Below are 16737 nucleotides of genomic sequence, written 5' to 3'. Positions count from 1 at the left end.
TCAGAAATGGCAGATGAGAAAGAAAATAAATTAAGTCTGCATGGTAGTAGCATGTATCATTCTTTTTTTTTTTTTTTTTTTTTTTTTTGAGACGGAGTTTGGCTCTTGTTACCCAGGCTGGAGTGCTATGGCGCGATCTCGGCTTAGCACAACCTCCGTCTCCCGGGTTCAGGCAATTCTCCTGCCTCAGCCTCCCGAGTAGCTGGGATTACAGGCACGCACCACCATGCTCGGCTAATTTTTTGTATTTTTAGTAGAGACGGGGTTTCACCATGTTGACCAGGATGGTCTCGATCTCTTGACCTCGTGATCCACCCGCCTCGGCCTCCCAAAGTGCTGGGATTACAGGTTTGAGCCACCGCGCCCGGCGTATCATTCTTTTTTTAAGACACAGGATCTTGCTCTGTCGTAGGCTGGAGTACAGTGTCGCAATCATAGCTCACTGCAGCCTTGCACTCCTGGACTTGAGGAATCCTCCTATCTCAACTCATAAGTAAGTTGGGACCATAGGTGTATGCCACCATATCCAGCTAATTTTCATTTTATTTTGTAGAGATAGGGTCTTGCTATGATGCCCAGGCTAGTCTTGAACTCCTGGCCTCAAGCAATCCTCCTGCCTCGGCCTCCCAAAATACTGGGATTACAGATATGAGCCACCGCACCCAGCCTATTTCTTTCCTTTTTATAGCTGAATAGAATGTCTCACTGTATGTATATAACGTATTTTGTGTATCTATTATCCCCTGATGGCATTTGGGTCAGTTCCACCTTTTGACTATTGTGACTAATGAGGCTATAAACACTGGTTTAGAAGTATTTGTTTGAGTACGTGTATTCAATTTTGGCGGTTATATACATAGGAAGAGGGTTGCTAGCTCATATGATAATTCTGTTTAACTTTTTGGAGAACTGTGATTTGCATCTCTCTCTCCTCTGGTTTAATCCAAAATGGAGAAGACAGTGCTGCTTAAGATAGCTTGCAATTCAGCTGAAGCAATCACTACTCATTAATGTTCTGAAACGTTTTTCATTGACACTAATTATAAACAGTATTTGTTATTTATGAAAGAACTGGAAATGCTTACAACCGTTGTAAAATTAACAGACTAGCAGTCTTCTCTGAGGTTAGATGAATATAGGAGAGTTCTGGGTAATCATTTCAGAGGCTCAGGATATGTGGCGAGTGCAGTGGTTAGGAATCATGAGGAGACAGGTTAGTGGTGAGGGGCGGGGCTGATTTTTACCCTTTCCATAGTCTAATATCTAAGCCTGCCATCCCCCAATCCACCACCGCACCCCATCTCTGGCCAAATATCTTCCGCCCACCGCTGCAGGCTGACAAGGTCTGCCTCTACCCTCAGGCAGTCCCCTCTTCACCCTCCATCCCCCCTTTCTTCCCCTCAGAAAGAGATGCTGAGTAAACCTGGTTTTCTCTTTTATACAGCTTTTCCCCATCATTAAAGAAAACTGTGACCTCGAGTGCTGTTTATTTAGCCCTGATTTCACAATGGGCAGGAAATCAGACAGCCTTGATATTTCATAATATGCTGGCTTTGCCACACTGAGTTGAAACACAACCCAAGCTTCATTTGCTTCTAGAAAGTACCATCAAAGTACCTCAAGTGAGAACAGATTAGAATACATTTCATGTTGGAATATACATTGGATACATTGGAAAGTATATTTTTGGCCACCGGACTGGCAACTCCTTCCTGGCTCTCCATTCTAGTTCAACATCAGGTTCAGGCAGAGGCATTCTCTCTCACAGCCACTAATTCCAACCTCTACCCCTCCTGGATGCCCAGGTCACCATGAATATTCCAATGCCATAGTTTTGTTTTGTTTTGTTTTTGTAATTTTCACTGCTTTCCTTTTACTGTCAGTAAACATGAGGCCAGAAGTCCCAAGCAGTGGCTAAGGGGTTAAGAGCCTGACTAAAGCATCTGACCGACTTGGGTTTAGTATTACCTTTGCTTCCTACTGGCCATGTAACATTGGACTACTTTGTCAACCTCTCTGTGCCTCAGTTTCCTTATCCTTAAAATAGAACTGGAATGTCTACATCATAGGGCACTGTGAGGAGTAAATGAAGTAATGCAAACCCACTTCTAGCATAGTACTTGGCATAGGTACAAGTAGCAGATAATATTGCTGACATATTCACCCTTTTTGCTCACTATTTTTTCCTCCTCTTTGCTCTCCTGACTCCTCGCCCTTCACCCACACATTCTATTAGTTAGACAACACTACGCTTGTGTTTTCAGGAAAGGGAAGAGAAAAAGGCAAATAGGGTGTCTCCCCTACTTCTGTGTTTCAAAAAATCTGCATTCTTAGGGGAATAGAAAGAAAAATAAGAATTTGAAGAGGGGAATTCTCATTTTCTTATAACCCAAATCAAAATAAAAGCCAAACCAAACCAAAACAAACTAGAAAAGATTCCCCTAGTTAGGGGTGCAAAAATGGTAATGAGGTAGCCATGAGGGTTTCTTGATTGAAGGAGACAGCAGACAGGGCCATGGATAACTTCACAGAGATTCCCTGTGCCCTGGCATTGGTGCATGTGATATCACATAAATGGCATATGAGCTCTCCTCTGGGGATCTGTAAGCCTATCTGCATAAAGCAGTTCTGTAATGTAAGAACTTTGGAATGATAGGTAGGGGAGGAGGGAGGAGAGAGTAATCTTTTTCTTATGGATTCTGTATGGCTCAGGATTCAGGATGCTCCACAAACATTTAGGAATAACATACGTCAAATCAGTAGGGTGTGATTGTACATTTTATAGATCACCTTCAAGTAATAAGAAGAAAGCCAAGACTTTTAGAAACATCTTGGAGTCTGACCTATCCCAAAGAAGGCAAGGGCGAGGGCCATTTTCATTCATATTTAGGCTCCTGGAATATTAAAATGATTAATAAATGATAAAAAATGGTGTTTCTGTTATTTATCATGGCATAACAAACCACCCCAAAACTTAGTAGCTTGATATACAGCTATTCATTTGCTCACAGTTCTGCGATTTGGACAGGACTCAACAGGGACAGCTCATTATCTCTGTTCTGTGGGGCGTAGGTTGTATTCATCTGGAAACTTGGTTGGAGCTGTGACATCCCTGTGGCCTCTCATTCTCCAGTGTCCCTCTCCACACGGTCTCTTACCTTTCAGCAGTCTAATCTGAGCTTCTGACCTGACAGTTGGGTCCCAAGAAGGCAAATGAAGAAGCTGCCAGATCTAAGCCTAGCACTGGCACAGATGGGTTCGGCCATATTCTACTGGTCAAAACAGGTCACGAGGGAGGAAACGGACTCCACCTTTGACATGAGGAGCAACATGAACCTACAAAAATAGGCAGATTCTACCACACAGGGTTATAAAATATTATTTTATTTTATTTATGAGATAGGGTCTCGCTCTGTCGCCCAGGTTGGATTGCAGTGGCACAATCACTGCCCACTGCAGCCTTGACCTTCTGGACTCAAGTGATCTTCCCACCTCAGTCTCTCAAGTAGCTGGGATCATAAGCAGATGCAACCATGCCTGCTAATTTTTTTAATTTTATTTTTGTAGAGACGAAGTCTTGCTACATTGTCCAGGCTGATCTCAAACGGGGCTCAAGTGACTCTCCTGCCTTAGCTTCCCAAAATGCTGGGATTACAGGCATGAGCCACCGTGCCCTGCCTGTGGTGTAAGATGACACTATGGCAATAAATTAACGATGCCAATTAGTGGTGTAGACGTGTCTTATAGATCAGAAATGAGGAGGAAGCCCCAAAGGGCATTAAGAAACTTACATCTGGATTTTGGGGCTTCATGTCAAAAGCCTCTGAACGTAGCTGTGGGTAGAGAAGATGGAACTGAACAGAAAGACAGCCAGGCCAGCTGCTAAAAAGTTGTGCCAGCCTTTGTGATAAGACAGAGATTACTGTGGGATCACAGACTGCTATTTTGGGAACATACATTATTTTCTTAAAAGCTGTTTATATTTTTTATAATTAGGTTCTGTCTTATGTTTACACATTTAAAAAATGCCAGTCTGGTCAGCTGTGCTAAGAGGAACCAAGAAAGAGGTTTTCGTTCAGCTTGCCCAGAGTTTTAAAGGGGAAGCGGCTTACTAATTGCCTGACATAGTGGAAACAACAGAGTGAGATCCTCAGAGAGAAGGTAACTGAGGGCAACTTGAGCTGGAAGCCCTTGTTTAGAAACTCTCCCACACTGAGATATGTTATCAAATCGCCTCCATCCCTCCATCCCCACAGTCTGCTTCTGTCCTGGTGGCCCAGACAAGAGGCAAGAAGGGACCTCAATGAACAGTGAGAAGGAAAAGTACCCTGGAATTGGTGATCCAGGAGTGGAAGGGGTTTGCCCTCCAGAATGGAGCCAGCAAACAGAAAATCTGATTTTAGCAGTCAGAGAGTATGGGGTGGAAGTTCAAAGCAAGCATGAACTTCCGAGTGCCAGTGTGCCCAGGCAGGCAAGTTACCGACTAGTTTTTTCTAGTTAGGGAAGGAAAAGACATATAGATTGCAGGAGGACTTCAGCCGATGCCTAGGTAGGAGACATGTGAGGGTTAGTGGGCTGGCGTGACTGCTTAAGCAAACTGGGGCACAGGGCAGAGTTCACGTAGCTAACTGGAACTTACAGCAGAGAAGAGGCAGGATTAGGGGTAGAGAAAGGCTGTTGACTGTGGACACCTGAGGCCTGGAGACCACCCAGCCACCAGGCTGGGGACAGCTGAATCATTCAGGACCCCACTAGGTTCTATTTGCACACAGGACTGGTCCTCTGGGGCTGCTGCTTGAAGAGCTTTGGTAGCTGCAAAATGTCCCAGCCGCAGTCCTGCCCTCACCATCTGCTCCAGTTATCTACTGAGTAACATACCACACCAACACTGACTGGCTTAACAACAATCCTTTATTTTGCATTTTGAGCAGTGTTCAGCAAGGACCACTCATATCTGCTCTACAATGTCTAGGGCCTGGAACTCAAAGGCTAGGAACAGCTGGGGACTGCTGGGACATTTCTCTTCCTACAGACTCAGGGCATCTCCCCACGGTCTTTCCCATATTCTCTGCAGTAGTCTCTGGGTAGCTGAATTTAGGGGTGACTTGAGGCTCCAAGAGCAAGGATTTCCAGAGGCCCAGGCAGAAGTTGCAAGGCATTTATGATCTAGCTTCAGAAGTTCCAGGATACGGTCATTTCCACTGTATTCTATTGGTTTAACAAATTGCTAAAACCAGCCCAAATTCTGGGTGAGAAAGTATAGACCCTATCTCTCAACAAAAGGAGTGACAAATAATTTGCCACCATTTTAAAACCATCACACTGTCTCACCAAGTCCTCAACAAAACCTTCTAACTGATTTGCTGTCCCCAGATTCTCATTAGTGTCAGATTGGGAGGCAGCAATGCACAGCGTAGAAAAAGTGAGGGTTTTGGAGGCCACCAGCCAGCCCTGCATCATGGTTCGGGCAGGATCCACTACTCAGCAACAGGTTGAGCTTGTTAGGTTACTTAACTCAGAGCCCCGGTGTTCTTGAGTGTAAAATGAGGATGATACAATATAGTTTCCAAGGAAACGTACTTCTTGGATCTTGCAGTGTAGACAGCATAACTAACCAATGGCTCTGCCTCAACTGCTGAGCTCTGCTGAAATCCATCCTCTGATATTTATCCCCAGGTTGCTGCAGAGGCCAGCTTCCTAAGGCTGCTCCCAGACCAGGACTGAGCACAGCAGGGATAGTAGGGATACTAAGGCAGGCCTCTCTTTGGGAGATGACAGACCTCTGGGACAGGCCTATTTGGCTAAAGGATTCTGCACCCCCGTGGCCTTGCTAAACTTTTAGACATGAAGTGTGTATAATATCAAGTGCTTCCTTCCACCCAGCCTTCCTTCCTTGCCTACCTCTTTCACACCTGAATCCCAGGTCCAGCTCCTTGTCTGTTTCCCTCAAAACTCTCATGCATGGTACTCCCATCTGCCACTGTTTCTGGATGACTGGGACAAACACAACCTCCTATTCATAGGACTGCCAAGATATTAAATTAGTAGAACAGTGCAAAACACCTAGTTGAGCGCTGGCATAGAAGAAACACTCATTTAACTAACACTTCTTGAGTCCTTGCTGTGTGCAGGCCTTGGTCCTAGGTGTCTAGGACAGATAGTGAGCAAAGCAGACAAGAACACCAGCCTGCTTTAAGCTTGCCAACTTCCACCTTTCAACAGGATACCAAAGCCCTTCAAAGTCTGACCCCTTGGGGCCTCCACACCTCCGACTCCACACCCTGAACACCTGAGCCTACCGTCAGATGGAACTTCCTTCTTGCTTCCTACAGGTTTGGCTCTTTCACCCCCAATGGTTTTGCTCAGCACGTCCTTCTCCGTGAAATGCCTCCTCCTCCCTTTTTCGCTCATCTTCCTTTCTTGCTCAGGCCCCTTACGTGACAAACTCTTACGCATGCCGCAGACCGCAGTTCAATGTGGGGGTCCTAGGTCATCCAGGCAGAACGGGCTTGCTGGCGTGATCTCAGCAGGCACCTGGTAGAAGCACTTATTACGTTGCCTTATAATTGCGGTAACAGTGTCCCCGCTAACTTGGAGCAGGGGAATGGCCCAACCACCCTGAATCCGCAACACTTGGCCCATGGCAGGCCCTCAGATCTATGTGCGGATGAGCGAATGAGTGTGTGAACCGGGTTCGGTGATTCCGGTGGGGTGAGTGTCTGGCCTGCAGTGGAGGCGCTGGGAGCAGCCAGGCCGGGTCTGGCTCAGGCGCCGCAGACACTCAGGGCCACCGGGGACCAGCCGGGGAGGGCGCGGGCCGAATCGTTGCCGCCGCCGCAGGGCGCATGACTGCGGCCTCCGCCCCCGCCCGCCTCCCCGCGCAGTCGCCGGCAGTCGCCTACCCGGGTTGCGGCGAGCCGAGCCCGCGAACGTCACGGCCCTGCGCGCTCGCTGCACTCTCCCGAGCTGCGCTAGGCTGGCGCCGCGGGCTGCCGGGCGGGGGAACCGAAACCGAGGCCGGGCCCGTCTCTCCGCGGCCCCGCCCGCCCAGTGCACCGGGGGCCGCGCTCGCCGGGCCGCGGAGCCCAGAGCGAGGGCGCGGGCGCTGAAGGGTCCCGGGTCTTCGGACGCCTCTGCGTCGGCTTTGGTGGCGGCTCTGGTGGCGGCTCCTCCCTCCTTGTAGTTGGATCCCTGGCGGGTGAGGCCCGGCCCGGCCGGTGAGCGGCGCGCAGAATGGGCCGATGCTGCTTCTACACGGCAGGGACGTTGTCCCTGCTCCTGCTGGTGACCAGCGTCACGCTGCTGGTGGCCCGGGTCTTCCAGAAGGCCGTGGACCAGAGTATCGAGAAGGTGAGGCGGGGCGGGCTGTGTGTGTGTTGTGGGTCCACCAGCGCAGCCTCCCACCGCTGCTGCTGCGCCTTGCACGGGGCAGAGCGTCTGCACTACGGCCCTTCGCGCTTCCCTGTCTTCCAGGGCTTGGTAGGCGAGGGTTAAAGGAGGATGGGGAAGGATGGAGCCGACTCTGTTCATTCTGCAGTAATAAGTAAGGCTATGGATCCTGACTTTTAAAAAGGCTTTCGGTTGTGTTCTGACGTTTGCAACTCTCCCGACTCCTTCGGTCTACATCCCAATCTCAGGTGGGCCCAAACTTGTTTCCCTCCCACTTCATGAAGAAACAGAACTAAATGAAAGACACCGCAGAAGACGAAGGTTATGCTGTCTGCTTGCTCTGGCCTTTGAAGTGGTGTGCGCCTCGGGGATGAGAAGTGGGTGGGCGGTCTATTGTGTTCTTGCCTCCCTGGGCTGGCCAGGGCAATTGGTAGCTGAGCCAGTCCTTAAGACTGGGTGACATTTCATCCATCAGTCTGTGCTGAACGCCGACTCAGTGGCTTTGTATCTTGTACCAACAATCTGTGTTGCTTTGTCTCACCATGGATTCTTCTTCTCAAACGGCCGTAATTTTCAGGCACAGATGCATTTAGATCCCTGCAAGAATCTGAGCTTGCCTCTTCCCCTAGATGATTGGGCTGGAGAGCCAGTCCTTTAAGAAGACTTCTCCATCTTTTGATTTCACTGCTCATTTCATCTGCCCTTTCCCCCACACCCACCAAGCTGTATCAAAAGAGGAACAAGAGAGAGTTCCTGGGATCATTTTTTCCTTAAAAAAGAAAAAAAAAGTCACTGGGACAGCAGCCTTTCTTGTTAGCATTCATAACTGCATGCTTAATTTCTCCCACTGTTCTGCATTTGCTGTGGCCAGATAAAGAAGCCCAGCCTAGTCCAGTTTGAATCACAGCACTCTCCAGTTAGTAAAAGCTATTTTATTCCAGGTGGCAATGGATATATTCCTTTAACTGAGTTTCCAAAAGTAATTAACTGAACACCTGAAATCTGGCAGTTAAAGGCAATTTTTCAAAAAGCACCATGGCAAAGCATAATGTAATGTTTAAAGTTCACATTGCCAAGGGCCCACTGACTGAGCATCTTGAAGGTCAGTTTCCTCTGAGCACTCATGTTCAAGGAAACAAGAAACCAAATCCTTTCTCCACTCCTGTCCATGTCCAAATCCATGGTGAGATGTGTTTGAGAATGTCAACTCTTGCTTTGGGTGACTAGAGTTAAGCAATCCAATTATAGTCAATATGTGAGTTTTCTTGTATGACTTTGAAAGGCGTTTTCAAGGGAGGCCTATAGAATGAGTGATCTTCCAGTGGTTCCCATTATAGCCAGCCCTTAGATTCTCTGTGGGTCTCCATTTCTCTGGGTGAGGGGGTGGCTGTAAGACGACTTGGCTGGGGCCTGAGTTTGTGTTGATATGTCCAAGTGTTTTTTTCCATGAGGAATGGACTCATTTTGATAAGTAATAACAGTATAGGGAAGTGGACTTTCAGAGCTGCTCAATCCCAGCTAAGGAGGACTGCGCAGTGTATTGTGTGAAACTAAAGGACAGGGCTAGTTTCAGTGGGCAGATGTGGAAGTACTGTTGTCATTAGAGGTAAGTCACACATTGCTATTTTGCTTTTTCCTGGATTACGTGTAGGGTGGTAGGTAGCATAGGTTAGTGGGAAAGAGTGAGGACCTTACACTCCTGGGCATGAAGCCTAGCTTCCACCTTATACCAGGTGGATGACCATGGGCTGTTTAATCTTACTTGATTCATGTTTTTCCCGTCTGCAAATGGGGATAATAAGGATAATGATCACATCTACTTTCTCAAATAATTCTTATAACCTTAAAGAGTGATCTTTCTGGGATATAGTTAGTGCCTAATAAATGATAGCAATTTTATATTTATTAGAAGCCACACAAAGAAAATACATGGGATTTGGAGTCAGATTCCATATGTTCAAATCCTGTCGTTACTATTATAAGCTTTATGACTTAGCTCAAGTTACTTACCTGGTTCTCAATTTCATTGCTTGTAAAAGTGGAGATATGAGATGTTAGCTAACTTGGGCACAGCAGTGCGTTTACTGTGAAACTCACAAAGTAAAGCTTTGGGTCCCTCACTTTCACAGGCTCTTCCAGAGCCCTGTACCTAATTCCATATCCCAAATTTTCCTTTTTCTTAAGAAGGGCCCTTCAAATTGTATAAGCTTCAGGACCCACAAAAACGGGATTTGTCTCTGCATGTGTATTATTGTAGGACTAAGTATAAAACACTTAGAGTATTGGGCACAGAATAGGTGATCGATATATGGCAGTCATCTTTATTGCCACTATGGGAGAATTCCTTCATAACTTGATTCTAATCTAGTTGAAATATAATCTACTGTGATATTTCTAGTTCTTTGCTTTTTCATGTGAAGATTGTCCATGCCCTGACTTGTCTACATCAAAAAGGGGAGAGGGAAAAGGGATGAAATTCAAATGAGTAGGTGTGGGAAGCTTAGTAAGATAATTCCCGTCAAAAAAGTTGCCTCAAATGATAATTGTCCTTGAAACCTGCAGTGACAACAGGTAACTGTAGACAGACTTTTTATTTTGGCCAGTGAATATAGTAGAAAGAACCAAGACAATTTTGTTTCATTCTTGGCCTCAATGGTGACTGTCTTATATCAGGCAAGGCCTGTAATTGTTTCTGCTTCAGTTTTCTCATTTTCAAGAGAGGCATTATAGTACCTCTCTTCTCTTTTTCCCACACCCTCTTCCTAGGGGTATTATGAGCATTAATAAGGCATTTCCTTGCAGGCATTTGGGGCTTCATGAAGAGAGAGCTTCACAGAGACCCAACAGTTCCTTTTCCTCTCTTAGGCCTGGAAGGGCAGGAGTTTATGTTACATTTCATCTGGTAGCCCAGTGAACCGCCTTGATACCCAGTGCAGTGCCTGAGATACATGTTAAATGCCTCTTGACTCACCTGTGATCATTTTAATAGAAAGGTGTCCTCAGAATCAGCAGAACTGAGTCAAACTTTTTCTTTCTGTCCCTTAGGATTTCTTGGGCTAAGCTGAACAAGCACAATAGCAAGTTATTTAATCCCTCAAAGCCTCAGGATCCTCATTTTGAAAATATGCATAATAAGGATAAGAATACCTATGTCATAAAGTTGTCATAAGAATGAAATAATATGATTGCTATAAAGCACCCAGCATAGTGCCTCACAAATGCCTGAACGTTAACATTTGTTAGGTTTTTTTTTTTTGTTTGTTTTTTGAGATGCAAGGCTGGAGCGGAGTGGCATGATCTTGGCTCACTGTAACCTCTGCCTCCTGGGTTCAAGCGATTCTTTTGCCTCAGCCTCCCGAGTAGCTGGGACTACAGGCGTGCGACACCATGCTCAGCTAATTTTTGTATTTTTAGTAGAGGCAGGGTTTCATCGTGTTGACCAGGATGGTCTTGATCTCTTGACCTTGAGATCCGCCCACCTCGGCCTCCCAAACTGCTGGGATTACACGCATGAGCCACTGCGCCCAGCATTTGTTATGTCTTTAGCTATTATTTGTCATCTGTGAATTGGAATTGGATTTACACAAGCTATGGTTCCTTCTAGCTCCAAACTTCCAAGATCCCAGGCACAGTGACCTTTAAGAGCACCTATGACACAGGCACAGTGACCTTTAAGAGCAGCTATGCAGTTCAGAATATTAAATTTGCACCCCTGATCTCTGCAGACGTGCTGGCAATTTGACTATCTCCCAGTAACAGGGAAGCAGAACTGGCCACAGTCAGAACTGGCTAACAAGGGATGGGCTGGCAAAGGAACCAGTGGGATGCTGGATACTGTTTATACCTTTTACTTCCTCCTCACAGGTCAAGGCAGGACTGTAGCATTAGGCCTCAGAGATGCAATGAACAAGACAAATATACTTCCCCTTCGTCTGGACCTGAGGCTTAGGCAAATCAGTACCAGTTGGTTTCTTTTGGGAGCCATAGCAACTTTGGAGCTGTTCTACTGATGCCTTGAGAAGTAAAATATAATCAATGATAACCAGACTGCTTTGATTGGTAACTATATGGGATCTTCTTTTTTAAAGTCAAATCAGTAAAACATCTTCATCAATGTATACATAAAGGCATTCAGCTATATATAATTTGAAAGGGCTCCTTCTTGCATATCTACTTCATTTCCCGAGTTGCCTCTATTCAAAGAAGACTTAACTTAGTCTAAAATTTTTCTTGATCAGAAAAAAACAGTAAAGATATCTTAAATCTCTTATCTTACTGTCAAGAAAATCGAGGCTCAGGGAATGGAAGTGACTTATTTAAAGACAAATGGAGAGGGAGGGGTAGAGCTAGGCGCGCCAGCTGGTCTCCTGATCCTGAGCCCACTTTTCCCATCTCAAGGATGACCGTACATCCCATTTGCCCGGGATAGTCCTACCTGGTTTCTTTGTACCTGTTGTTCTGGTGTAATCATGAACACCCCCTTTCCTCCAGAAGATTTCCGCTTTGGACAATAAATTCTGTGGTCACCCCCTGCCACCACATGCCACATTGTTCTTACAGACAATAATGTATCCCGATTCTTGGCTCCCTAAGGAGTTGAGGCCTACTCAAGCTAGCTCAAGCAAAATGGGATTGTTATTTTTTTCTTTTTGTAAATCTGGAAAGCTCATAGAAATCAAAGGGCAAGAACCACGGCACAGTAAGGCCTCCTGAGAGGACAATTGAAAGTGGAACGTCAGCAGGAACCAGGCACACTCTGTCTCTCCTCTGCTTTCTCCACCAACAGGCTTCCTCTGTTTACTCAGCCTGGCTCTGTACTCATCCAGGCTTGCTCAGCCCCGCCTCGGGGTGACTTTCCAGCTGCTGATCTCTCATGGACATGCTTCACCTCCTAGTTTCTCTTTTCCAAGTTTGTAATGGAGCAATGTGATTGGCTCAGCACAAGAAGAAACCACAGTGCTGTAAACAGAGGCAGCGTCATTAATCTCCTTGCAAGATTCTCTAACTCCTAAAATTATCCAGATTATTTCCTGGCTTTTAGAAACACGATCTTGTGATATCAAAATTATATTGTTTCTTTCAGTATCTTACTAATTCATGTTGACTATGAGTGCATTCCTTATTAATGATTAAGATAATACAGTAGACCACCAGTTGTCAGCATAATCCCTAGACTCTAGGAGATGCATCAAAATCACTTGTGAAAATTTAGAAAATACCAGACCCCACCCCAGACCTGCTGAATCAGACTCATTAGGAACAGAACCCAGGTTAACGTGCTTATGATAAAACCCATTACTGGAGGCAGGTTGCTGTGGGATAATAATCTGCAATTTTAGGAACAGGTATTTTTTAAAAAGTTGTTTATACTTGTATAGTGATTATTTTAGCGCATGTCTTCATTCCTTAAGATGATAATTCTAATTGAGGATATTACTACTAATAATTACTATTAGTCTGCAAGTTTACATTAAAGGAAATATTGTTTGGTGAGGAGGGGAAGGTTCCTGCCTGTGAAAACTTCTTTGCTTTATTGTTAATAAAATACAAGACTTCATTCTGTCAGGCCACAGCAAAGGGGCCATCTGTTCTGCCAGACATTTGCTTGTTTCGCAGGAAGAATTGGGAGGTAGAATTATAAGCTCATTAATGAAAACACAGGATGTTCGCCAAGCAACTAGACATTCCTGGCCATATCATCAAGATATGTGCTAGCTATACATGATACACTAAGGAAGGGACCATTTCTAATTCAAGTTGATGACTGGAAAAAACAACCAAGGGAAACTGAAGACCACTTTAGGTATTTGCTTTCTATATCTAAAAGCACCTTTAGGTACATGCTGTCGCAGTCATTCTTTTATTTGGCAAGTATTTACTGGGTGTGTACCATTTGCAAGGTGGTGTGTACCATTTGCAAGGCAGTGTGCTAAAAGCTGTGGGTATAACACTGAACAAGATGCAGTCTCTACCCTTACAGATGTTCTAATCCAATTCAAACTCCTGGGCCCCTTCATACTCTTAAAAATTACTGAGGACCCCAAATAACTTATGTTTCCGTGGGTTATACCTATTGATATTTACAATATTAGAAATTGAAAGTGATATGTATATTTGAGAAATTTTTAAAACAGAAGAATACACAAGTCCAAATGTGACATCATTACACATCATGTGGCCTCTGGAAAACTCCACTCTACACTCAGAAAGAATAGAATAAAAAAGGCAAATGATACCTTAGTATTTACATAAAAATAGTTTTGACCTTATGGGCCTTCCTGAGAAGGTCTTAGGGCTCCCTGAGGGGTCCTGAGATCATACTTTGAGAACTGTTGATCTAGTTTTCATTTAATTAATTATTCTGATTTTTAGAATATTTAAAAAAATACATAGTATCAGTTTTATATTCCTGTAAGGCCAGTTTGGAAGCTGTATTGTTAATGTTTTCAAACAACCAGGATTTTGCTTAGTGTGTCTTTCATTTACTGTGTCCTTTTAGCTTTCCCATGAGTCCAGCATTAAAAACAGTAGTTTGGGCCATCAATAATTCCGATTCCACAATCTCCTGTCTTTTACTGAGTGCTGATCAGAGTAGACAAGAGCATTCATATCTCTGTAATTGAATTACTCAATAATTCCCTTCTAGCCTCAGCCCTGCAGGGATTTTCAACCCATATGACGTAGTTTGGTATTTTAATCTAGTATGAAAGCTCTCCTTGAAGGTAGAGGTCCTGTCATATTTAGTTTTGTGTCTTTTCTTACTGGCAAATGCAATGTCTTATATCAAACAGAGGGTCAGTAAGTATTACTTGGATGAATAGAGAAAACTATGTCTTTGGAAATGATTTTGTTGCATTTTGTTGTTTAGTCTCACATTTTGTTGCACTCTATAGGCCAGTGATCACGTTTGTCTCGTGAATGGTGTATACCTTGAAAATCTGGAAACTCCACCCATTGGTCCAGATTTCCAGCTTCTCTTGAAACATGTGGATGCTCTTTGGTGCTGGCCATACCAAGTTCTGTGTGACAGCTGTCTGGCCAGAAAAGAGGCTGACCCTTAGAAGAGACCTACCTTCCCTGTTTCCTGCTGTCTTAGTCCATTCAGGCTGCTGTCACACAATAGCATAGACTTGGTGGCTTACATACAATAGAAATGTATTTCTTACAGTTCTGGAGGCTGGGAAGTCCAAGATCAAGGCCCCGGCAGATTTGGTGTCTGGTGAGGGCTCACTGCCTCATAGATTATGGTCTTCTCACTCTAACTTCACGTGGTGAGTAAGCTCTTTGGGGTCCCTTTTATAAGAGAACTAATCCCATTTGAGAGGGCTCTATGCTCATGACCTAATCACCTCCAAAGGCCCTGCCTCCTAATCTTACCACCTTGGGGGTGAGGATATCAACACAGGAGTTTTGAGGGGACATAAACATTCAGACCACAGCATCTACTGTCCTTTGCACCCTTATTGGCTCCCAAGGCCCAGTGAAGGTGTCTGTTGCTGTGCATTGCTGTTATCTTTCTTAGAGTAGAGGAATATCTCTCTATATCTGACACTCCTTAACAAAAGAAGGAAAATGAAGGCTAGCTTGAGAGGATCATGTGTTTAACAGAAATGGGAGAGGGTGTGTTTCTTTGTAGAAATGAATATTGTTGTTGGGGTTTGACATGTAAGCAAATGTACCAACCCACGATCTGTATCACTCATTTGTCCTAGCCTTCTGGCCCCTTCAGCTTCTGAATTTTACACACTTTCCAGAAGGAGTGTGAGGCAGAATGCCTTTGTTAAACTAATGTAATCACTCACTGCAAGTCCCATTTTTTATATTCCTTTTTTTGATTGACAAGTCAGAATTGAACCTATTTAGGGTATGCAACATGATGTTTTGAGAGGGTTATAGATATACACAGATATACATAGTGAAATGGCTAAATCAAGCAATTTAACATACATGTTACCTCAACTGCTTATCTTTGTTTTGAACACTTAAAATCTAATCTCAGCATTTTTCAAATATACAGTGTTTTGGGTTTTTGTTTTGTTTTGGTTTGGTTTTATTTATTTATTTTTTTGAGATAGGGCCTCTCTCTGTCACCCAGGCTGGAAAACAGTGGCGCAACCATGGCTCACTGCAGCCTTGACCTCCTGGGTTCAAGCCATCCTTCTGCTTCAACCTCTAAAGTAGCTGGAACTACAGATGTGCACCACCATGCCAGGCTAATTAAAAAAATTTTTTTTGTAGAGATGGGGTCTTGTTATGTTGCCCAGGCTGGTCTCAATTTCCTGAGCTTAAGCAATCTTCCCACCTTTGCCTCCTAAAGTGCTGGGATTGTAGGCATGGGCCACTGTGCCTAGCCCAATATATTATTCACTGTAATCACCATGATGTACCATAGATCTCTTGAATTTATTCATATCAAACTGAAATTTTGTGTCTTTGACTAACATCTCACCAGTCCTCCCAGCCCCCACAATTCCCCTTTTAAGGGTATTTTCTCTTAACACTGTACTTCTGATAATCAACAGTAATGGAAGAGGAGACATAGAAATAGGTAGGTGATGAAAATATTACTTATTTCAATTTTGAGAGATATAATCACAACCAACAGGTTGCAAAATAATGAGATTGGCTGTACAAGTTACACACAGAATGTGGGCCTTGTTTCCATGGCTTTATTTCTTATTTATTCACATCTTAAAATCCTCTTTCTCACCACTCCCATATATGTTTCCCCTCTTCCCAATTTCCACCTGGTTCTATGTTTAAGCTTCTATCCGGTAGCTGGTTTTTTTCCCCTTTAAGTCATCCATTCTCAAACTTGGCTGCACATTTATAATCACCTAGAAACTTTCAAAAATAAGTTAGTGGGTATTTTGTAGCAGGAGGTTTTTTGGGATTGCCATTCCACCATATGTAATTTATAAACAAAGTAACAGCTCACCCATGAGCTAGCATTTGAATCTGAACTATCAGAACTCATTAGTTAAAATTATGACAGTTACAATTAAATCAAAATGAATTAAGCAACAGTGACATAAATAAATGAATGCCAATACATTTTTACTGAGTTAAAATAAGGTCAGGAATAAGAGTAGAATGTTAATGGCAGTTTATTTCGTTTAGCTCAATAGAGAATAAGTATAAACAGTGGAAATAAATTACTGCAAGAATCTGGGTTGGGTTTGCTTCATTTCGGGGAGCAATTTTAAAAAGCAAAGCAAATCAATTGGTGTTTTGCCATTTGAAGAGTTTTATTAATCTGGAGTCCAGTACACAATTAGGCCAATACACCATCCATACACAATTAGGCCAAGCTCTCCAAGTTGGTCTGCATTACCTCTGGGTGAATTT

The 16737-nt window shown here is 44.2% G+C and overlaps 1 protein-coding gene across 1 annotated transcript in view; it reads left to right on the top strand.

The window, feature by feature from the left end:
- The first annotated feature begins 6891 nt into the window (after nt 1-6891).
- SCARB2 (scavenger receptor class B member 2) overlaps nt 6892-16737 on the top strand; it is a 53567-nt gene continuing 43721 nt past the window's right edge. The window contains exon 1 of the mRNA XM_032261095.1: nt 6892-7350. Coding sequence (XP_032116986.1) covers nt 7234-7350 — 117 coding nt within the window. The 5' untranslated portion in view covers nt 6892-7233. The remainder of the gene's footprint in view (nt 7351-16737) is intronic.

The sequence above is a fragment of the Sapajus apella genome, unplaced genomic scaffold (genome assembly GCF_009761245.1).
Source record: "Sapajus apella isolate SASKATOON/1434 unplaced genomic scaffold, GSC_monkey_1.0 scaffold121, whole genome shotgun sequence".
In the NCBI taxonomy this organism is placed as follows: Eukaryota; Metazoa; Chordata; class Mammalia; order Primates; family Cebidae; genus Sapajus; species Sapajus apella.
This window is presented reverse-complemented; position numbering and strand designations above follow the sequence as displayed.